The 25,433-nt window shown below is 35.6% G+C and overlaps 1 protein-coding gene across 1 annotated transcript; it reads left to right on the plus strand.

Moving 5' to 3' along the window:
• The first annotated feature begins 20,293 nt into the window (after nucleotides 1-20,293).
• LOC131329288 (auxin-responsive protein SAUR71-like) lies at nucleotides 20,294-21,042 on the plus strand. Its single transcript, XM_058362380.1, has one exon. The coding sequence runs from the start codon at nucleotides 20,365-20,367 to the stop codon at nucleotides 20,731-20,733; it is 369 nt and encodes a 122-aa protein (XP_058218363.1). The 5' UTR covers nucleotides 20,294-20,364; the 3' UTR covers nucleotides 20,734-21,042.
• Nucleotides 21,043-25,433: the final 4,391 nt, after the last annotated feature.

Consider the following 25,433-nt stretch of genomic DNA (forward strand, 5'->3'; position numbering starts at 1 on the left):
GAGAGGACTTCAATTTGAGTCGTCCAACACACTTTTGGACTGCTCGGATGGGCTGCTTATGCACCACGTGGGCACGGGCACATGGTATCCATCCAATACCCAAAAATTTCTCGTAGGATACAGAAAATATAAATGGGATATTTTATTTTATGTCCAAGTTGATACAAGGTCAAGCCACCCCCGACACATTTAAATTGTAGAATGGGTTAAGCTCCTCTATATACTCCAGCCCTCCAAAACCATCAAAACTCTTAATTTTTGCCCTTATTCCGGATTCTTATTAATGATCTGATCCATTTATCTCGTAGAGAACAATACTACATTAAAAACCCAATATGATCAGACATTGATAGATACATTAACAGAGGGGGTATGTCTGACAAAATGATTAGTAAATATATTTTGAAGTACACTATGTATTTTAAATGATTCTTTCATGCACATGTTGATATTCCATTGAGTTTATTTTTTTGAAAAAATGTTGTTTGATGCAAGAGAGAGCGCTACGAGATGAACGGTTTGGATCATTACTTGGAATCCCAAATAAGGACCAAAAAAATATGAATTTGGATTAGAGTATGGAGAAGAGCGTAAGCCGTAAAGGAGTAGATACATGAACTTCATCAACAGTCTTTTTTAAATATTGATCAGTTTAGTTGACATTTCCCAATTCATTTCCAATACATGTCGGTTGAAATGGATCTGTTCTCACAACACCTATCGGGTTTCTAATTTCTATAGTTTGGTTTTAATTTCTTAATCTTTGGGTATGAATAATGGACAGTTCAAATGGGGCAACAGAGACGAGCTGTAAATTCACATATACTGATTTCGAAACTTAGCAATCTTTTGGGGTCAAGCTGTCTGAAAAAAATCTTAAGAATCCTTTCGTTGTGACGTGGATAACTTGTTTTTAACTGGACCAAGAAGGAAAATAATTGAGGTGCACCAAGATGGCCCGGACATCCCTCACTGTGAAAAAAAAAGAAGGGAAAATGACAGCCAATGACATATTTTGATAATTAATACCCGACAATGACATTTTCAGCATTAACAAATGTTCTTAGCTTGTTCTTGACGGGTATTAATTATCAAAACACGTCATAGGCTGTCATTTTCCGAAAAAAAGAAAAGGCACGAGGGCAAGAAAAACAAATTTGAAAAAGAAACAATACGAACAAAACAACTAGCAAAGTAAGCCAGCCAAGCCCCAAAATATGACCAGTAGTTGGGCCATCCTGCCCCAAGTTTCATGGACCACATAAATGTTAAGTCCTCAGAAAAAAGTTAGAGATCCAGTATGAACCAGACCAATACCCTGTTCCCATCATTATAACTATGAGATGAGATTACCCAATATATTTGGCAAATTTCGAAGCAAGCAAAACCCGGGAATCTCTCAATATCTAATGCTCCTCATATACTCACGTACCGATTAGTAATTCAAAAGCATTTATTATATAAATTATATTTCTATAGTCTTTTACAGTATCGAATATTTTTCAGATATTCTAAGCATCCGTACTTGTATCAACTAAAAATTGTTGCACTTTTGACAAAAAAAAAAAAATTTTTGTTGCACTACTTGCATAGTATTAAAGTACCACCATAGAAATATTTATGCTTTGCTTACGGTTTAGAGAGGTAGACAATGGTAAGATGAAATTGGGATATTAGGTTTCTAAAATTAAAGCAACCTAATATCTAACATAAAATGGTGAGATAATATTTATATGTAATGTCAGATGTGATGTGATAAGTAAAAAGGTTATTAAGAAATATATACCGAGCAATGAAGGACAAAATGGTTAAAGTAAAAGAATCAAGGTTGCAATTGGTAACCTTTTCAGTATTTTGATTTTAAGAAACTGGAAGTAGAAACAGGTTTATGTTTCCATAAAAACAAAAATAAGAAACATGTTTGGTAATATTTGTGTTTCTAAAAATAAATAAAAATAAAAACTGGAAAAAATACCTTTTTGCAATTTTCATATTTTACAAAAACTCTAAAAAAGTTTATGAAAAATAAAAAAGTAGAAACTTGTTACTAAACAAGTTTTCTTCATTAGTTTTCAAAAAGTAAAAACAAAAACCAAAAACTGAAAATAAAAAGGTTACCAAACGCCCCCAAAAAATTACTTTTGACATTATACTTTTGAAACGTTATTCTGCTACCAAGATCTGTTTATCTACATGTCATCTTATTATCTTTACATAATCTGATTAGCAGTATAATTTAGAACAGTTTTAAAAGAAAAACAAAAGCACCCGGCCCATAGCCCTTTTATTCCGGAAAAATGATGCCTCATGACGTGTTTTGATAATTAATACCTGCTAAGGAACGTGTTTTGATAATTTTTACCCGCCAACGTGTTTTGATAATTAATACCTGCCAAGGAAGCGGATATTAATTATCAAAACACGTCATAGGCCATCATTTTCCCTTTTTATTCAGGGAAATTGACGGCTGAGGACGTGTTTTGATAATTAATACCCTCCAAGGACATACTAAGAACAATTGTTAACGATGAAAATGTCCTTGTCGGGTATTAATTATCAAAATATATCATTGACCGTCATTTTCCCCTTTAATTCCTTTAATGGGAAAAGCGGCCCATGGGCCTAAGATGTTGGGAAATAAAATGGGGTAGAAAGTGGGGCGGGGCAACTCTCATAGAAGCCCAAAACGGACAAAGCCGAATATGCAACTCTTTAGTCTCTCTCTACAAACAATTGTTTGGTTAGACAAAAGGAAATAAAACATTTTCCATCATAAAGGCACAAATAATTTAATCTCAAATTCTCGGTAAGTTATTTTACCCGAATGGGCCGGAGAGTGTCTTTCCCCGTTTTCCAATTGCATGTTGGACTTTTCTAATACTCCAAAATCAATCTCTCTCTTTCTCTCTCTCTCTCTCAATGCAAATATATGTATGTATGCAAATGTGCATATTATGTATATGCATATGGAAAATACCTTTCAACTACTACCAAACACAAGAAAATAAAAACGAAAAGATTATTTGTTGAACAAATATTTTACTTCGAAACAAACAGAGCCTTATTGTAAGTGTGAAGGGAAAAGGAGGAGTAGATTTTGCAACAAAATATATACACTATTAATTTTCCCAACCCTGCCAATTCAACAAGAAAGAAAATTCGTTTTTCTTTACTTGGTTTCTTCATTTTCCTCTCTATACTTAAATTTAATATCGAGATAATTTCTGAAATATGACGTTAGTAAAAGTTGATGGATCAAAGTTTGTTATAGCTAGCACAAAGTTTAAGATCAATTATTCTTCAGACTGACTTTGTGGTCGGCCATTATATATATAGAATCGTATGAGATATTGTATGACTTATTTTCCTCCTACCAAAAGAGAAGAAAATACACATACTAGAAAATCATCAAGGGCTTTTTGTTGGGTAGCTAAAACACAATGCACATCAATGTGAGGTGACAATGGTATAGTCATCTTGTTTGTTGTCTCTATTGGACCACCGTTTGCAAAAGGTTGGATTGGAGTTGAATAGATGTTGATTTATTTAGCTTCAACAAGTGATGATGATTGCTGCTGCAGACAGCTTTAATTGGCTGCAACCGTTGTTCACATTACAAGTCTCTTGAAACTCACATCCCCAATCATCATGATCTAGCTCATCAGTCTCCTCCATCTTGGAAAACAATTACTAATTTTATCCGGATCAAACCCCTAATCATAGGCAAAATAATTTTGGCACTCTTTTTTTTTACGATGACACTTCTAAACTTTTTTTTTAGTACTGTAAAAATTATACTACATAGCAAGACATACTAAACAATAAATTTTGGAGTGTCATCATAAAAAAAATGGAGGACCAAAATTATTTTTCCTAATCATTTGAATCTTTGAAATTAATTAATTACTCACCAACTTTCCAATGTTTCCTATTAATTCAAAAGCACATTTCTTCTGCATTAATTAGTTTACAGAAATTCTTTGTAAAAGGAAGGAATTTTTGCTAGAAATTAGCAAGTGGGCTAGTTAGGTGGTGATGTTTGGAAAGGGTAATAACCTCCTTTACTTATTATTAAGGCCAAAACCAACCAACCCCACCCTGGTTTATTTAGTCACCCATATATCTATCTAGAATTGTCAAAGGGGCCGGGAACAAATGCTCGTGATCGATGGCCAAGACAGACAAAACCCTAATACGACACAAACTAAGCAGCGGTGGGAGCTACCAATAAAGCCTTGTCACCGATCTGTCATTGCCACAATCCCCCACCCACCCACCCATTGCCGCCTTCTTTTTTTTTCTATAAAGTACCTGTTGGCCTATTGGATCAGTTTGAAGCTCAGCTCGTACAAATAAATTTATATTCCCCTCCATAATTTTGTCGATAGCAGTTCTTTTGATACGGAGATAACTGGGCATAGATGCGGGCCATGCGGTGCGGCCGTTGATGTACTCAGAATCATCATATCCAACCGGGGACACAGTATATATATACACACACTAGCGCATGCCCGTGCCTGAAAGCACGGCTTGAGCAATCAAGAGCAAATGCAAATCATTACATGCTCGCATATGCAATATCTCAACCTCAATCCTAAGTGACTAAGTGTTTGATTAAATGTCCCAACCATCCGGGTACCCTACGGCTAAGAAGTTTCTGACTTTGGGAAAAAAAAATTTATTAGACTTTGACACGCCACCCGAATAAATCATTGTAATCCATGTAAAAAAAAATTTGACCAAACCAATAACTTAAGAGATAATTAGTTTTTATTTGAACAAATTCGTACTTCTTTTTGAAATTGAAAGAGCTCGTTAATTGATAGTATCTAGTATCTAGCAAAATGCATTTTTTTTAAGTTCACGTTTTGTGGACCGGACAAGTTTTTTGAGACGAAAGGAGTATTTAATACCGAAAAAAAGATACGTGTTCTAAACCCATAAAATTGGTTGGGGTTGCAAAACAAAGAACAGATATTTTTGCAGGGGTACATGTCGAACTTCTCTTAACACATTAGTGTCTGAAACACATGGACGCCTTGATCATCAAATCATTTTTTTTCCCCGTCCGTGCACTGTTTAATTAGTATTAATGATCACCTCCATGATCAGTAGTTTGCGAAATCAAACTTCATGAAATTGCGTACGTCATGGGTTAAGAGCAATATTTTTTCCGCACGATAGACTGATAAGGAATCCCTCATTGAATCCGTGGTGTGTATGTATATATAAAACAGTAAAGTAGATACAAATGAGGTAGTGACGTACAAGCTATATCTATCTATGGGTACGTTAGTGGGGACAACGGTTGAATTCAAGACGCATGCATGCATATATAAAACAAAGACACGATATATTGATTAATTAATTTCATCGATCAATAGTACTACTGTGCTAGCTAAAGTGGTCTACTTAATTAATTAATTCCTACCTCTTCCAAATACACTACTCCCTCCGTCCCAAAATGCTTGTCCAGTCCGCAAAACGGAGTGTTAAAAATAATGCAATTTTTTCAAGAAAAAATTCAAACTTTTTCACAAATTAAAAATACTTATTGATATCTAGTAAGTTGTTAAAAAACTTTTGATTTTTTTTTGCAAAAATAGTATTAATTTTAACACTCCGTTTTGTGGACCGAACAAGCATTTTGGGATGGAGGGAGTATTAAAGACGTGGGTGGGTGACTCGTCGTTGTTTGATAAAATCATTCACCCTTCACTAGTAGTACTTTTGGATCGATATATATATATATATATATATATATATATATATATATAGAGAGAGAGAGAGAGAGAGAGAGAATACGCATGCATGGTTCGTCTAATTTTGGCATACTTATTCACATGCATCTCATAATTCAGTACCAATGATTGTTGATTTAACCCCAAGGCCTAGTGGTCTTGGATTATGATTTAGGGTTCGCTAGCTCCCTCATAAGTTTTCAAATTTGATTATTTCTTGTTAGTAACTCTTGGGACCAGCCACTTCAGCTCCACCCATAAGTGTGAAATGGCTTTGAATAACAGCATGTGAAAATTAATCTAAGGTGAGCGTGAGTTGGTTGGAACACCCTAAGCTACATGCATTACCCAAAAACAATGATTTGTCAATTCACAAGATCGAGTTAAAGGCAAAGGACTACATGCATAAGACTCGTATCCGAAAAGATTTCGTATTTAAATTGAACTTGTTACGTAGGATGAGAGATGTCCGGTCTCTATCTAACCTAACTCAATGTATGATGGAGTAGTATATTTGAAGAATTGTGCCTCACATGGCATGGCTGCAGAATTCTTCTCCCAATTACTCCTAATTAGTCCCATCTAGCTTGCTTATTCAATTCCACACAGAAAATTCCAACATTGTAATTACACTTCATACCCAACACACACCTACTTCACTTGCATTCGATCTCATGCATCAATGCCCTCAATTATCTTCTTTTTTTCCTCATTTCATTTCATTTGTCTCTCCACTTTCCTGAAGAAAAAAAATTCATTCAACTGCCCAAGAGATAAGTTTGATTTCATGCATGCCTACATATATAGCCGCAGCACAGATCGAAAAAATTTAAGATGTCTGGCCGGTTTCATTCCTAGCATTAAAAATCAAATTGCAGGGTTCAATTTGTTGAGCTCAACGAGTTAATTAATCAACGATGCAAATAAATAAATAAATAAATCACTCTTCTTGTACATTAATAACTAAGCAACCTTGTTCTTGAAAAAGTAAACAAGTACGATTTTTGAAATGCAATCCAAAACAAACTTCATTAGATCGATCATGCGACTTCCAATCACCGATCAATTTAAATCTTTTTTTCAGAAATATTCGATCAGTCGAGCTCTATAATGCAAATTAATTAACCGTCCTAATTAAATTTTTGAGCTCGGAATAACCTGCATTATGCAGGCAAGGTAGTGCTAGCTACTCTCTTGGCCCTCCAAGTCCCAGATATCACAGAAAGAATTTAGTATCACGAAACTTTTGATGCCAAAGTTCTAAAAAATTCCAAAATTTATATTCAGATCGATGCAACTTGATCCTGAATATGGTTCCTAACTTAAGTTGGAACCAGGGACGAATCCACCCGGGGCGCGTGCCCCCACTCGAACGCGTGCTCCCACTCAAAATTAAAATATTTTTAAAAAATATTTATGTATAAATTAGCATAATTATGAAAATGTGCTAATATATAAACATACACACTTGTATATATTCTGAAAATACACATATAGAATTATTTTTATGCTTAAATTTCAATATATGGTGCATTTATACTTGTTACTTTACGAGCTGTTAGTCTATTTGAAGCTATTTTTTCTTGATTCTTTTTGTTTTTAACCGTCTGAGAGAAATATTTTAAAATAAATATATTAAAAAAACTAGCTCGAGCATTCTAAAATTTGTTGATGTTCATTTAAAACATACTTTAAAATTTTTGTCTGAGATTTTATGCTCATTTTTACCTAATTTAATTTAAAGTACGCGCTATAAACTTTTGTAATTAGAAATGCATGCTTTAATTTTGTACGATCTTACTATGGTTTACTAAAAAAAATTACTGTAACTTTTGCCATTATCATTAACAGGTGCCCCCATTAGGGTATATTTCTGAATCCGTCCCTGATTGGAACGATTTACGTAAACTTCAACTCCGTAGTAATGAACGTGGGAGCATCTTCTGGTTTGGTTTCTATGTCCAAAAAAAGCATGATGTTTTCCAAGTTGTCATGTGCAAAAGAAAAAAGAAAGAAGAGCGCAACTGATCACGCTTGATATAGCTGTTAGCTGACAAATGAGGGTCCCCTGACCCGAACATTTCCAGGATATTCATGTCACCACCCCATAAATGCCCTTTTAATCATTATTTTAAAATGATAATAACAACGCATTGAGATGTCAACAAATCAAGAAGAAGACAAAAAAAATACATAAAAATAGTATTACAGTGCCTTCAAGAGTGTTAAAAATGTATTGAAAATTATGTTTGTTTGCTTATTAATGGACTGTCAATAACATAATCGTTTTTTTTAATTATATACCATGCCCTTTTAATCTCTCCTTTATTTTCTTTAAAAAAAAAAGTGTACCATTTATATGTTGCTACCAAATACTCACGCCGTAGCATAATGTAGGATAATTTCAGATTTTTGATCTCCCATTAATTTGCTAAAAATATTTTAATATACTCTTCAAATTCTGTCTACTACGATTAATTGAGATATTCGCATGATCATGTATAAAAAGCGTTATGAATAGTAAATGAACATATGTTCAGAGATGGAGGGAGTACATTATGCTCAAATAAATAATAATAAAATGCCATATTTTAACTGCAGAAAATAGTAATTGGTTACACGAATTATTTAAACCCATTACCCATACATCTCAGCACCTCTTTTATTTTCTCGGTTAATTTATACTTTCTCCGTCCCAATTTAATTGTCCCTCGCTATATTCTAACCGGCTAAAAAATGAGTTATATCTTTAAATTCGTAATGAATTTCATAACGAATATAGATCTTATTTGATAGATCTCGATTAATTCTACAATATAATATTTTTGAAATCACATAAAATATTATAAATTACAATATACAATCAATTGAAAAGTTCACAAACTCTAAAAAAGGAACCATATATATCACCCACCCATTATGGTTTGGGTGTTTGACCTCTGGTGTAGGCCACTTAGGCCCTCTGTCGTGGTGTCACTCTTTAGTGGCGAGGCTCTTGGGCCTGTGTCAGCTAAGCTGACTCCCACATCGAGAGTTGGGGTATTGTGCGTGTGTGTTTAAAGAGTCAATTATACCTCTCCTTAATCGGCAATTGTCTAAATGAATTGATATGTGGAATTATCCTATCGTCCTCCTCCAAAACTCTCAAAAAAAGATAATTAAATTAGAAATTTAGGAGGAAATAATTAGCTGGAAATTGAAGAAGTTGTTGAATAGAAGTTTCATAAAGAAGCCGGAGGAGAGGCTTGTGATTAAAATTTCGTTTGACTAGGGTACGGCATGGTGGGTGTGTTGATCTCCGTATACGATAGTACGGTACTAAAGGACATGTCCGGACCTGACGCTTAATTGCTTCCAAAAGCCCCCATCGCATTCGTGGCTCCCACCCCACCGACTTCCTTGCGTCCTCACCATCTAATTAGGGCTGTTAAGAACCTGATCGGACCGAAAAAATCGATTGATCGGTTCAATTTTCGATCGATCTATGGGCGGTTTTTCAGGGTGGACTGAACCAATCGGTTCGGTCTCGATTTTTTGGAAATATATATGGACCAAACCGAACCGACCGAACTGCTGTAGGACCAAACCAACCAATCGAACCGTATACTCCCTCCGTCCCAAATTAAATGTCATTTTTTTATATTTGTGTCAATTTCAATTCTTTATATCTTTCAATATAGATTTTAAAAAATATGCAATATGGATTTTGTTTAATAGTTCTCAATTAGTTCTATTATACAAAATTTTCAAACTCATGAAAAACATTATAGATTGAAAGATATAAACGATGAAAAATGACACGAGTTTCAAAAATTGTTATCCTTTTTGGAACGAATGAAATATATAATATATATTTATATAAATCGTTTTAATTTTGACCGTCAATCAATTTGATGTTTTAATCTATATCATCCTAACAATCCCAAACCCTACCCTACCCTATTTCTAACTCTCCACTCCATGGTAGCGCAGACATTCACCCTCCCCTTCTCTTCCCCCAGTTCTCTCCTCTCTCACCTTCACAATCTCGGTTGCCTTCCTCCACCAGCGCTGCCCTCGCCTCCGCCACTCCTACCTTGTACGCCGCCTTGTCCACCATCCCCAATTATCATCTGCACTACCCTTGATCGACGTCGGTGGCGATGAAGATCACGCCATTTTCTCCTCTTCAAAATCCAGAAGAGAAAGATTGCTTCTTGTGGGGTTCGAGTTCTTCTTTGGACCTGTTTCCAATTGCTGATATTGGGTTTTCTCCTTCATATTTTGCTCGGATCTAGAAATTATCTTTTTCATTTTTGGCATGATGTTCCATTTTGTCAAATCAGTTCATTTATTTTGGTTATACATCTGCACCCTTTTTAAGATTGTAAAGATCGTCTGTTGATTTCAGGGTGGACTAAAATACCCGAACTCACCTCAAATCGAACCGAATTTAATATCGGTCAGAATCGGTTCCGGAATTATATACCCCGAATCCGATCGGTTTTTGGCAAATCTATCCCGAACCGACTGAATAACACCCCTGCTCCTAATTACTCCTCACTAGTTCCGGAGTACGGAATAGTGTCCGTACTCGCTCTCGCATAACGTGTGGGACCGACCGATGATATGGACTCACAAATCATGTGTGTGTCCGGCAATCTGAGAGGGAGCACAGATACTATTCCGTGCTCCGGGTCTACTTGTCTTTACTTCGTGGACCCATCAATTATTCCATGTCTATGGGGCGCTGTTGAAGTGTTTCAAAAATTTTTTACCACATATTCATGAGTTTGGTGCATCACGTGACAATATTTCACAATTTCTACCTACCGTGGCCGCCACGGATAGGACTAGTATTGACTGGATTAATGCAACGTGTCATGATGGCCCACGCACAGCAGTAATTTCTACTTTAATTACTAAGCAGTGTAGTCTTATCTTGGTCTCGTCTCGTCTCCTGCAGCCGTATAAGCCAATTAGCAGCATTTTTAATATTGAGATGATACGCCCACACGCATGCATTATTGTTGTCTTATCATTGAACTTCCCCGTTCCGTTTTTTTTCAAAATCTTTTTTTTTTTTTAAAATGTAATTTCAAATTCAAATATAACAAAAATAAAAAATATTTTTGTAATTTTTTTTGCACTGTATTAAAAATCTCAATGAATCTATCAAACAAAATTCATATTGATAAGAAAATTATTTGCGTAAACACATAATTTTTTATCTTAAAATTATCTTCTTTTTCTTAAAGTTCCTTTTTTTGGAAAGCGGAACGCCTTACAAAAATATACTCATACAGCAACAGATTTAGACTCCGTTCCAGAAACCTTCTTAAAAAATAAGTACTTATTTTGGAACTTCTCAAAGAAAAATAAGAAGAGTTGTTTCAGAAAACTCAAATAAGCAGCTTATTTCACATTTTCAAATTCAAAAATAACGTAAATGAAAAATAATTTTTCAATTTTTTTGCACCGTATTAAAAATCTTAATGAGATCTATCAAATAAGATCCATATTGATAGAAAAATTATTTGCGTAAACACATGATTTTTGAGCTTAAAGTTACCTTAATCAAAACATAAGTACTTACTTCTTATTTTGTGGAACAAGCCTTATTATTAAACAAAAAATAAGAACTTATTCAAGTTCTGGAACGGGGCCTTATTCCCATATCTCTCTCTCTCTCTCTCTCTCCCTTCTAGAAGTCTGTTCGCAAAAAAAAAAAAAAAAAAGACATTGACAAGACAGAACACTAACGACGTTTTAAATGGATTAATTAAGTACTAAAAATTAAAAATTTACTAATAATTTTTTAAAATACATTTAGGCCTCGTTCTGCTAAAATTCTTATTTTTGAAATACTTATTTTTTGTTTTACGAAACATGTCATTCTCTCACAATACATGAATACATCATATTTAATTTCAAAAACAAGTACTTATTTGAAAAGTAAATATCTATTTTTCTTAGAGAAACGGAGATTTAGGATTAATCTTACATGACTTGATAATCAAATAATTAGCCAAACACTATAAACATGTTTTGCCTCTGAATTTTTTCTATTCTTGAGTAACAAACTGATTATCAGAATAATGAATCTCAAAATTTACCTCCCCAGATTCATAAATTCTCAAAAAAATTGGTTGGTTAAACATTCTCCAACTTGGGGAGCTTTTAGTCACATATAGACGCTCTCATGTAACTTGATTTTTTTATTATTATTATTGTCGAAGATACATTATTGCTTCAAAGTTTAAAGTTTGACCCTTTCCTTTCCTTCCCCCCCCCCCCCCCCCCCCCCCCCCCTTTTTTTTTTTTTTTGTTGGCTTAAAGTAGGAGCTACACAAGGTTGAATTGAAATGGTGTGGGAAAAGTGAAGCGCAAAAGTATTGTTTGATTTTGAAAGGAAATCCTTATCCTCAATGAGAAAAATGAAGAAACAAAGTTTAGCGTTGCTTTTTATTTTGGGCACGTGGATTGTTTTCACACGCCCACTATATCACGGAAGTTATACTGCAACCGGACTACAGAATGTACGCACAACAAACAAACAAGGCAACAACCAGACCGAAAGAGAGCAAAGAGAGATAGACTGTTTAAAGAAAGAAATTGTGGAACCATGCCCGCTAATACCGCTCCCAACACTCCAGCTTCCACCCAAACTGTATTTTGTCATGGCCAATATCGGATCCGGGTGAATTTTTTTTAAAATAATCGGATGTCAGGATCAGCTTATTCGCACATCGACTAATTCCAGGATTTGATTTGCCAGTTTCATATAGGAAGATTGATAGTTTATCATATGGAGAACTTACACATTACTCAAACTTCGTTTAATATATAGAATTTTGGGTTTGGGTTTGGCTCTATGTGAGATTGGATAAGGTGATTTGCCCATTTGAGTTTCTGTGTGTTTTGCGGATAAGTGAAAGAGTTTTCGAGAATTGGATGATGGTGGGCCAGGCCTAATAGTAATTTTCTTTTTTTTAATCACGGGGCCAAGTACTTTTGAAAATCTGGGGCGAATTTGTTCCATACAAGATTCTCGTATCCGGCAATATTAGTTGAATCTATTTTTAAGTTTCGTTGTTTTGAGGTAACTCTTTTATTAGATGCTCCAGTACATTAACACATACATGATGCTAAAACAAAGTGGCCATAGCATATTTTAATTATAAAAAAAAAAAAAAAGAGATTAAAGGGTGGAATCAAAAATATTAAGGATATATACTAATAGTAATTTGGCTGAAGAGTGATCAGGAGGGTTTGGTGGATGTCAAATTTCAAGATGTCATCCTTTATGATAGCTATAGCTTCTCAGGTATATAATATGAAACAAACCCCAATTTAGGCTCAGTGTAGATGGCAAGAATTGTAACGACCCTGATTTTTGGTAAATAAAAATTTCGTTAAATATTTAAATTTTATTTTAATTACTTGGATTACTACTAAAAATTTCTTTTTAATTTTAATAATCCATCATAATTAGATTTGAGACTTATAAAATTATATCTTTCACGCCGAGCAATGTAGTCATTTTTCTAAAGACAAGTATGATTATAAAACCACTTGTATATTTTCCTAACGAGTTAGATAAAATCTTTAAATCATATTTCTTGGCTAGAAATCCTACTTGGCAAATAGAGTTAGTTTCCAACCGATTAGTTGGAGGAACCGGACCATCGATTCACCTAGTTACAATTCCCTAACCCTAGATGAACCTTTTTGACCGTCTTTGAACCTTATGAAACCCTCCGAACCCTAATTGAACCCTTAGACTTTAGGGGTAATCATTATACCCCATGACAAGTCATTTCAAACCCTAATTATGACCAATATTCCTTTACCCCTTGGTCCATAATTGTTAGGGAAATTTTTGTCTCTTGGTTAATAGACCTTTGACTTGCCAATAAGCATGACAAGACAAGTCATACAAAGAATCCCATCATTTTACTTCGAAAGGAAGCAAGACTAGCTTTGCCATGCATGCACACCTTTTTTCTAGCCTTAAACTTAATAATCCTAGACTTACTTTCCTAGACATACACTTATATATATATATATATATATATATATATATATATATATATATATATATATATATATATATATATATATATATATACCTAGGAGAGAGAGAGAGAGAGAGAGAGAGAGAGAGAGAGAGGGCCGGATGGAAAGAGAGAGAGAGAGAGAGGCCGAGAGTGAGAGAGTGGGGTGGAGTGTGTGCATGAGTTTGATTACTTACACAAGCAACCTTTATAGCCTTAAGCCTATTTTTGACCATGCCAACCCATTTCTAGTCTTTCAAAGTACAATGATTTTGTGCTTTCTTGCAAGAAACCTCCCCATAGATTTGACAAGCCAAAAACCCTTCATGATTGTCTAGGATTTGGCTTAAAGAAGAAATGACAAGTCATGGAAGGCTATGACTTGATTGAAAGGCTTGATTGGACATGACAATGGAGCAAAATCCATGGGAGAGAGAGAGAGATATGGCCGGCCATATGGAGGGAGGAGGAGCTCAAGTTTTGGCTATAAATAGCACCCCATGGTTGCCATTCAACTCACACCTTCACTCCTTTGCTCTCACTTCTCTCTAGAAACCATTTTCATTTCCAGTCAGCCTACTGCCCTTCACGAATCTCCATTTTTCTCCTGCCTAAAGTAGTTTCTAGGATCAACTCCCTTCGGGAAAGTTGTAGAGCACTTCGAGACCTTCAAGTTAGACCCAAGAACCACCCCAATCGGTGAAGAAACGACAAAGATATTGGCATCCGAAGTTCAGTAAAAATCTCGGATTTCCATTTTCTGACAGCACACTGTCTCTTCTTTTATCATCAATTTTCTCCTACCTAAAGTAGTTTTTAGGATCAACTTCCTTTACGAAAGTTGTAGAGCACTTCGAGAGCTTCAGTTTCGACCCAAGAACGATCATATTCGGCCAAATATTGACCGAGTTACTGCCATCCAAAATTTGGTCCAGATTTGCGAGTTTCACCGCCCGTAGAAAACTTTCAACTAGCTTATTCAGCCCCGACTAGTTTCGGATCAAGGTAGAACCCCTTAACTCTACGTATAGCATAGAATCGTACGTTAGAAAGTAGAATATTCTTGATTCAAAGTATCAATATCCTTATCGTTTTCCTTAAGTAGATAAGGTTACCTATTGTTTAGTTTCAAGTAGATAAGGTTATCTATCGTTTAAAATGCATGATTGTCAATAAGCTTATCTCGCTAATGGAAGTACGAGCATGTTAGATAAATGACTTTGTCTTAAATAAACATATGTCGTATTGAACTTCCCACAAAAGAAAGAAAGAACGATTTTCAAAAGATAAGATTTTAACGCTTGATTTGAAGTATTCATATTTTGTTCTTTTCGAGCATGCTTAGTAAGATTGAGTTGAATGATCTTGCTAGTGTAGTTTCAATAAATGATTTATGCTTATTTTTTTGTGAAAAGTCCTACCGCGGAGTCTATACATGAAAACGTGACACGGAAATCGAAAAAGTTAGAAACATGACACCTAGGGTGTGGTTAACGAAAAGGCGTGTTTTGAAAGGGTAAAATATTTTGGAAACCGCAATGTGGCCGGACATGGTAGCCCATTGTGTGGTGTGTGTTTGTGTGCCAATGGGAACCCGAGATGGCGGAACCATTGTGAGGATACTCGGGAACCCGGAACTGCGGAACCGAGGTTGGGCGTGTGGCTTGGTTATCCGCGGAGAGGAGCCAATGCAAATGTGTGCCAATGGGAACCCGGTGCGGCGGAACCATTGTGAGGATACTCGGGAACCCGGAACGGCGGAACCGAGGTTGGGTGTGTTAACAACGGATTTTGAAAATGTTGATTTGGTTATGAAAGTGAAAATGGAGACACGATCTACGATAAGTTGCGTAGGAGAAACACAGAAAAACATGGACACCAACGATACTTGAATAGTGAATGTGAATGTGTGGTTGTTACTATTCGTCGTATATGATTACTGTTTGTAAGTTATGAGTTAGTGGGTAGGGTTTACTCTATTGAGCTTTTGTAAGCTCACGGTGTTACCTTTGGTGACCCTGACATATTATATTGGTGGCGACGCCGGTATAATGTGTCAGATCTTATAGATGAACAGGGTGAACTCTACACCTTGGAGCCTTTTGGAGCCGAGGAACTGACCAGGATGGAGGATGAAGCGGAGCAGTAGATAGGAACCCTAGTCTGCCCTTCTTTTGTTTAATAAAGTACTCTTGGCAGAATTATGTTGTAATATTGAGCCAGACTCCATTTAGTTTTTCAATGAAATTGTCCATTTAACGTACCCAAAATTCAGGGCGTTACAAGAATCTTGAGGAGGAGTAAGAATGTAACACCATATTTTCATGATTCTGACGTTTAGAAGGAACATGAATAAGAATGTGATGCCACACTCTCAGAATTCCTATGTTTGGGTGAGACAGGAATATGATTGTGATTGCTGACGACACTCCTACTAGGAATCACACAGAATGAGTGGGAATCTGATCCATCCCTTACCACATGGGAATTTTAGATTCCTGGCTCAATCAATGAAAAAAGAAATATTGACTTTTGATAAATTTCAAAAAAAAAAATTGATTCCTACAAAAGATTACTCAATTAATCCAAACATTAGAATGAAATTACTTCAGGTATTGTATTCATGGGAATTTCATTCCTAGTAATCATATTCCTATTCCCACTCAATAAAATTTCTAGAAATTTGATTCCTAATAATCACATACTTATTTCTACTGAATATTCCGGTCATCCAAACCGAGCCTAAATAAAATGTAATTCATGCATCTTCAAAGTTGAAGGCAAGATTTGAGATGCGCTTCATCCTCAAATAGGAAATTAAAGCAGAATTTTGAGTAATCAAGCATCAATACAACATAATAATGATATGGTTTAATTACCAAAAATAAAATAAAATAATGATATGGTTTGCCTTAACCAATTACAGTAGGATGAAATTAAGTTACTATAGAATTAGACTTAGAGCATTTCCATTGTAATAAGCAAATGGGTATGGATAACCAAATTTAACAATAATGCTAAAAAAACATCCCACATTATAATAAGCAAAGTTACCAGTCTTTTAGCAAATAACCAAGTTTCACTCATTCCATAACCAAACTTAACAATTTTTACCAATAACCAGAACTCAATAACCAAACTCAAAACTCAATAACTCAAAAATACCTCACATTAAAATCATTTCATCGAGACGAATAATTTGGTGTGGTCGGGTGTGTGATTGGAACTCGTTTGCGATTTGACAAATGTGCATTGTGCATTGTGGGTTTTTTTTTTTTTTGTTAAGGATGACAAAATAACTAATATGAAGGTAGAGATTGTTAAATTTGAATATGAATTAAATGGATAATCAAATGCTGACGTGACATATTTTGATTATTGGTTTTGATTATTACCGGTGTGGATACTCTTAGTGAAGCCAATTTCACCTATCTTATCTTATTGAATGAGAGACTAATCAGACCTTTTATATATAGCAACGGCTTTATTGCTTAGAAGATCCTCTCTTTTTTTCACGGATTGCTTAGAAGATCACATGGTCACATAATTAACAGTACCATGATGCTCGACAAATCCCGAATAATCTTCTCCTTCTATTTTCGATACATATTTTTTTTCCTATTCTTTCGCACCTAAGCTAGGCCCCTAGGCTTTGCATCGGATTCCATAAAAATGATGGTTTATTCTAATCCTAGAAGCAAATAAAAGATAAAAAAAACTTATCAGTTGTTAATTTTAATGCTTTGTTTCTACTTGTTTCAGAATCTTAGGCAAATGGAAAGGACAGATCATGTGTTGTCTATTTTCCACAACGCCTGGCCTATATATTCAAGTCTAGGGAGTTCAGAGTATCTCCAACCTATGTCATAGCTTCAAATTGGAGATGTGAAAATCTTTTTGATGGCTCACGTGCAAAGACCCCGCTCCGTTTTTTTTCTAAACTTTTTTTTTTCTAAAAAAGAATGTAATTTCAAACTTAAATATAACGAAAATAAAAAATAATTTTTTAAATTTTTTTTTTGCACCGTTTAAAAGATCTTAATGAAATCTATCAAATAAGATCCATATTAGTAGAAAAATTGCTTGCATAAACACATAATTTATAAACTTGAAATTACCTTCTTTTTTAAAAAGTTTTTTTTCAAAGAAAGTGGAACACCACCTTTCACATATCTAATTTGACATTAAGTTCTTCCTCTCCAACCTTATGTCAAATTACATGCACAGACATCAAACCTCAAATGGCTCATTTTTTAAGTACGAACACTCACTTTTTTAACAATTGGCATGAGGTTTGGTTACTGTCAAAATTTGTAGCCATGAGTCTCCTTTCAAATCTACGTCAGCTTTGGCATAAGGAAAGACACCTTGATTCGATGGTGCATTGCTGCCAATAATTACCTTTGCTTGGCCCACGTTAGCTTTGGCATCTCCTATGAAAACGCGATGTTATTTTCTATTTAAAAGCTAGCGCTTAATCATTTACGATGGATCGTTGCATTCATATTCCCGTTTATTTCCTTCATGAGTCCGACAATGGGTACACCAAATATACACACAAGCAAGTGTGTGTACACAAAATGATGCATGTACTCAGAGTTTTGTTATCCCCTGAGCCCTGGTAAATTCATTGTGGAACGTGTTTAATTTTGTGCTGGGATAACTCAAGGTCTTCGGACCAGCTTAACTAATTTTTGGAGACTAAGGTGCATAGCTAGCAGGAGACCCTATTAAAGTCAGGACAATGTCTCATATGAATTGTCCTCGTAAAAATTGATGGTAACTGGAATGTTTCGAATCCAAGCCCATAGGAGGGAGAAATTAAGTCCCTACACCAGGCTAACCATATACATGTGGTTGAATTTGGTGTCTAATTACTCTAATTAGTGTGAAATTAATTACTTTCAGAAAGTTGGATAATAATATTTCACGGGAATAAGTAAAACGTAAATGCAATCGTATTTTGCGGTCAAAAAATACGAACAAGAATAAGGTATTTTTCTAGGAGATATGTTAAGAATTATGCTTTTTGGTAGTATCATTTTTTCTCTGCTTGTTAGTTGTTACGTTCCCATTCTCAACTTCAATAGATTTTATTTTTTATTTTTTTGTACTTCGGAATATCTTTAGAATCGATTTGGCTGTGCTTGAAAATTGATATATAGGAGATCGATAATTATTACTTTCTTCGAATGAAAAGAGAAGGATAAGACCATGCAAGCTAGCATGAGGTCGACATTCTTTTAATTTCTTGTCCCACAAGCTTGGGTTTCGTTTTGGAAAGAGATTCGTAATTGGTACTGTATAGTTCGCAAAAGCTATTTCTCACCAAATTGGTGTAACCTAAACCAATCCCATGAAATTGATCTGCAACTCAAATTAGTTCTCCTAGTTTTTACATTCGCAAATCATAAGTAACAAGTAAATATGTTAGTTAATTTGGTAAATACTACTCCTTTTAACCAAAAATAGCAAATTTTTTGGTGCAGAAATGGAAGTGCAAGTACTACTATTTGTAAGAAATTCCATCACACCAATGAAAGTACCAAAACTAAAGTCTCACACAAGTGTGGTGTGATGTTAGGAGTGTGTATTTAACCTATATTAATGGCTATGAGAGCTTGAACATGTGCATTGTCCAATCAAGTTTGAATATAGTTGTTACTTGTAAAAATAAATCAATGAGCAAGTAAATATCACCAACCAAATAACACAAGGGGATTAACATAGTGGTCAAGACCCGAGACTTTGATTATTTTTTTTTCAAAGTCTTCCAAGTGTTATTAATTTTTTTTTGTCTCAGTCCACACAGAGCATCTGTTTTGGCTTCAAGTGAGGTCCTATGCAGCTAAGGAACGTTGAGTTTATAATTTTTAAAATTAATTGAGGAGCGCATACATTGACTCGGACATCTTGTTAGGAAAATAAAAAAAAGCAGCAACCAAATGGGCCCCTCGATGTTACACAAACCAAACACGTAGATTACATGCTGTAATATCAACTCATCTCTCGCCCACAAGTGTTTTCCCATATGATAAATCAAACGTCATCCAGATTTCCTTTCCCCGATTAATTACAAGTAGTAGGATTTATGGAATCCAATTTTCACTCGGAAATAATTAGAAATCCAAATTTTCTTTACGCAATTGATCTCATTATTCAATTTTTGTGGTCAAGTCGCAATAAAAGTAAGTAAATTTTAGTTACATATTATAAATGTATTTAGTTTGCTACTACTGCTTTTTAACCAAAAAAAGAATTGATACATAAAAAATTTATGAATTTTTATCAAAACACATGCCGTAGGTTAGTGTTATTATGTTATGTTAATTACGATCTTGTGTATAGCATGGATTTTATGCTAGTTTGCTTTACCCAATACGTAATCAGAATTTATAGAATAAAATCCTACAGTATTTTTCTCGAAAACCAATATAGAAATAATCGTACCTGCGCAGTACTCCTACCTGTACCACCCAATCTCAAATATTTATAACCCCCCCAACATCCCCCACCCACATCTACCACCCCCTCTCTCTCTCTCTCTCTCTCTCTCTCTACACACACATTCTCTCTCTGAACAGCCGATGAAGAAGCTGATCCGACGGCTGTCTCGCGTGGCGGACTCGTCGCAGTACTCGCTCCTCCGATCCGACTCACGGGCGTCGCCGTCCCTCGTCGACGGAAAGTCGCGCCGTTCGGGAGCCCGATCCGGCGTCGCACCGGAGGGTCACATACCGGTGTACGTGGGCGAAGAGATGGAACGGTTCGTGGTGAGCGCAGACCTCCTGAACCACCCGATCTTCGTGACGCTGCTCAACAGATCGGCTCAAGAGTACGGTTACGAGCAGAAAGGCGTGCTTCGCATACCCTGCCACGTCGTCGTTTTCGAACGGGTGCTCGAAGCGTTGCGAGTTGGAGATGAGTCGGTTCGAGATCTTCTCAACGCCTTGTAGCGGAATCAATGTCTCCTTGGCTTCTCCTCAAACTCCTTTTTTATCTTTTCTTTCTGGTATTAAAGTGAGATTGGAGCAGCAGATGATCTTAATTGGATCTGTTTTTTCGTAGGAATTTGTATATACACTCTGCGATTGAAAGTGGAAGTGAAAGGGAAGGAGTTGTATTAGGTAGTGCTTTTGGTGTGGTGTAAAGAGATGTTGTTGGAGTATTTTATACTACTCTTCTAGTCTCTAGTCACTGAAATAGCTAGGAATGAAAGATTACTGCGTTTAAATCTGATAATTTCTATGTTCAATTTTCATGCAGGATCGGAGTCCATTTCTTCTGATTTCCCTGTTCAATTTTCATGCAGGAGTGCATTAATTTCTTGTTTTGTTCTTTGGAAAGCACGAGAAAATTACACTCCTAAGAAAAGATTCCAATTTGTATTAATTAATTTTTTTTTGGCTACTTTTTATGAAAAAGGAATTGTTCGCATTAATGGCTTCCGATCCATCATGAGGAGCATCCTTTTCATTTTTCAATTGAGTTTGGCGTTACTACCGAGAGTATGACCGACAACCGGTAAGCGGGACCGGGACTTCTTGACACGGACTGGGACAAGCTTCCGTAACCTCCTTAATTTCCGGCGATACTTTTTCTTCTAAAGTAGGACTGTAGGAGTACTAGTAGAAGATTATGGGGTTATTTTGGTCAATCCAGTTTTTTTATTTTTTTTTTGTGACAAGAATATATATTAGGAAAAATTCCAAAATAACCCCAAACTTTACACTCAATTTCAATTAGACTCCAAAACTTTCAAAAAAATCAATTTTACTCTTAACGTTATCTTCAATTAATCGAAACGCCCCATTCCGTCCCAATCTGTAAAATGACTAACAGCTTTTGCTGATGTGGACTGTTTTCTCGTTAGAGTGACTGTTTTTCCCTTATCACTATCTCCTTCCATCCTAACACAAACCATAACTCCCACTCCGACACCTATGTACATGTCCTACTGACCCCTACTCCGGCCAGCCCACTTCCGACAACCCCTAATTTTGCGACCTCCACCTTCTCTCTCCTTTTCGAGAACTTTTTTTTCCCATGTTCCTAAAACTCATGATATAGAGAAATCAAAATGTTGCAAAATGTTATAGATTCGTATCAATGTTGAACAATGGGAAAGATTCGTACAACAGCCCCGGAAATTAAACAGAATTTGAGGATTTGAAAGTTTCTTTACATATCAAATTTGACAATTTCATATAGTAGCCCTAATTGACATATCAAATTTAATCTTTCCATTTCAAACCAATTCCATCAATTAAACCCACTCATCTTACGGCATTGGGAAGACTTAAATCGACAATCGGAAGGCAACGGAACGGCACAAACAACGACGAACGGAGGGCATAGACTTGACAAGATGGGTTTGCTGTAAATCGTTTCCACTTTCCAAACAAGATCTTCCAATTTTTGAAATCTCTGTACGGGGATGGATGAATAGGGTCAAGTTCTACTGGATTTTCGAAACCGTGGCCGGGCAGTTGAATTTCCTATTACAATGGAAGAAATTTGTTTCACACGCCAATTGGAAGAATGTGATGCGTTGGTGACGCCTTCCTTTGTTGCGGTGTTTGGCTGGGAGATTAGGAGAGTTGGATGCAGTCCCTAGAGAGAGAGAGAGAGAGAGAGGGGGGGTTGTTTTAGACATGTGTCACATTTTAAGTGGGTTGGGATGCCACATAAGCATATTTAACGGAGCCTTTAACGAAACCCGTTAGTCATTTGAAAGATTGAGACGAGAGGAGGGCGTTTTGATTAACTGAAGATAACGTTGGGAGTAAATTAATTTTTTTAAAAGTTTGAAAGTCTAATTGAAATTGAGTGTAAAGTTTGGGGGGTATTTTAAAATTTTCCCTATATATTAATAACATAACTTCAGTTTATTCTGTTGGGAAGGTATCAATTTCATCACCATAGGAAACAAACTCAAATTTTATCGTGCGTAATTCCAACAATATATCGCTGATGATCAATTAGGTCGATACATTTGAATAAGTTGAAAGACTGATTGTATTTCTATTTTTAATTCTCTTTGTTAGATCAAAATGATGATAGAAAAATAATGACACATCACCTCAACTACACCTCTCTTATATACAGGTGGGGCCCGTTTCAGTGGATCCCACTTATATGTAAGAGGGGTGTGGTTGTAGTATAGTTGAGGTGATGTGCCTCTAGCATTTTTGTAGGAAAATATGCCTAGGTACGTAAGTACATTTTGTGTAATAATATTAGTTATATCCTACAAATTTTATTCTTTTTATTATTTTTTAATCAATTCATAAAATAATTATAGTTAAATACATTTAATGTGAGGTATAATGACTAATAAATATTGTATAGCAGAGAAAAGATACACTACACGCCCTAACAAGAATGCGTATGATACACGCTTGCATTCATGTTGTATTAATATTATGAATTGTTTATACAAAATTTATCAATTTTATAAACCAAAATTATGTGAATTTTCTATCGAAAATGTTGTATGAATTAAGTGGTGCAAACTGTACACTTCTAAGATGTGCATTGTAGCATTTCCTATCCTACTACAATAAAAATAAAAATCATCAGTGCATAAATAAAGGAAAAAAGTAATTGCTTTATTAGTGAAAAGGAAAAGAAGTTTACATGGCATTTTTATGCATTCGACATGCAAATCTCGTTTTCTATCCGACATTACAGTAGCCTTTCTTTTTGGGCGTGATTAATTCTTGCTGATAGTACTAATTACTAATTGTTTTCTTCACATTTCACAAGACAAGAAGAAATGATCTATGAGCTAGAACATACTGTACAAACAGAACAGAACAGAAGGAAAGTCCCTCTAATGGGATGAGATCCTCTTCGGCAATTGTCTCGGACAATTCAATATTTATTCACAATCCAGAAATGAATATCTTTACGTGAAAATATGTTTGTAAGACTCACACTTATGAGACAACTTCAGCTACTGTATTCGGGACAGTTACCGGCAGTGGCGGAAGCAATGTATAGGCAATGGGGGGCGCACTGTAATTTCTAGTAATACCAATTTTACTTCCGAATTACAAAGGACCTGACAAATTTGTATCCAAAATTATACATTTTTTCCCCCCTTATAACACTTACATCCCCTAATATCTTTGTCAAGTTTTTAAAACTAATATCTTTGTCAAGTTTTTAAAAAAGTTTCATTTACACATTTGTTTTTCTTAAAGACCGTTATCTACATGCATAATGTAGCAAATTTTACGTTCTAGGTTCATTTCTTTTATATTTCAGTTGTTTGAAGGATAGAAAATTCTAAGCCAATGTTAATTAATGGTGCCTCCACCGAGCCAAATTCCTTGCTACGCCACTAATCGGAGAGGATCCATCCCGAGTCTAATGTGGAGACCCATCTTTATCAATAGGTAGGATACATTGGTGTTGTTTTTTCCCAACCTAAAACAATTATTGCAGACATTTTTTCTAATGCCTCTACGCCATCTAGTATGATTACGTTGTTGATCAATATTCTTTCTTACTCTTCCTATTTCTAAATAAGTGTTTTTTAAAAAAAATAAAAAAGTGTAATTTTTTTACAAAAAAATAAAGTATTATTGTGCATAATTTTTTCAATTTCTTCGCATAGAATTAAAGTTTTAAAATTATGCACTGAATAAGTTCCTTGTTGGTTCGAAAATTGGACATCTTTTCTTCGGAAACACTTATTTAGGAACGGGTGAGTATATTATAAGTCGCCCCAAAAGTTTCGTAATAATTAGTCCATAATATATAGTTGCATCTGGTACTGTACTCTACTGCTTTGTTTCGATCATCGGAGCGAGACCGAAGTGGGCCCGAAAGTGGGCCCAGCAACACGCTGCTGTCCCAAGGGGACAGCCCCCCCCCCCCCCCCCCCTCCCCTTCCCTTCCCTTCCGTGGAAGGAGTAGTTGTATCTAGGTGTAATTAGTTCTTGTAAGGTCAATTCATATTCATATAGTAATGTAATTTCGGATTTGCTGTTGGTTATATTACAATAGCAAACTTTCATTAGAAAAAAAAACGCCAAAATGTATTCCTGTTTATAAATTATGCCATTGCGCAACTCCATCGCACACAATCTTCCAGAGATGAGCGAAATTAACACCGCGTTGATAGGAGTATATTTTTACCGGTAACTATCAGTAAGGGTAGAAAGACAAGTTAACGTACACCAAGGGTAGAGGAGTACTCATTCCGTAAATCAGTAACTAATACTCCCTTCAAATACTATCTGGAGACTCTTTTCCCTTCAAATAAATCCAACAGTCTTAACCATGTAAGTGTTCCGTCTCTGACTGTCCCCTGCCATGATTGAGTGTTTTTGGATGAGTTGGCTTCAAAGGAGATAAAAGCCCAGAACCCAAACAGGAAATTGGGCTGAACACCTGTACTCGATGTGAGCTATATGGGCCATGACAAGCTGGGCTTGGGGGGTTTTTGAGCTCACCTTATGGAATGACAGCACCCGGCTATTGGGCCAAGTGGTGCTAGAGTAAGCCCCCCAGCCCTTCAATGCAATTAGACTTCCTTGTTCTTATGAACTTAAACTCAACTTAAATTGTTCACTTAAGTTGGAGTCATTCTTTTAACTTAAACTTAAGTTCAGGTCTTCCCAAACAGCCTCAACCCAAATCCAAA

This window comes from Rhododendron vialii, chromosome 6a (assembly GCF_030253575.1).
Source record: "Rhododendron vialii isolate Sample 1 chromosome 6a, ASM3025357v1".
NCBI classification, from domain to species: Eukaryota; Viridiplantae; Streptophyta; class Magnoliopsida; order Ericales; family Ericaceae; genus Rhododendron; species Rhododendron vialii.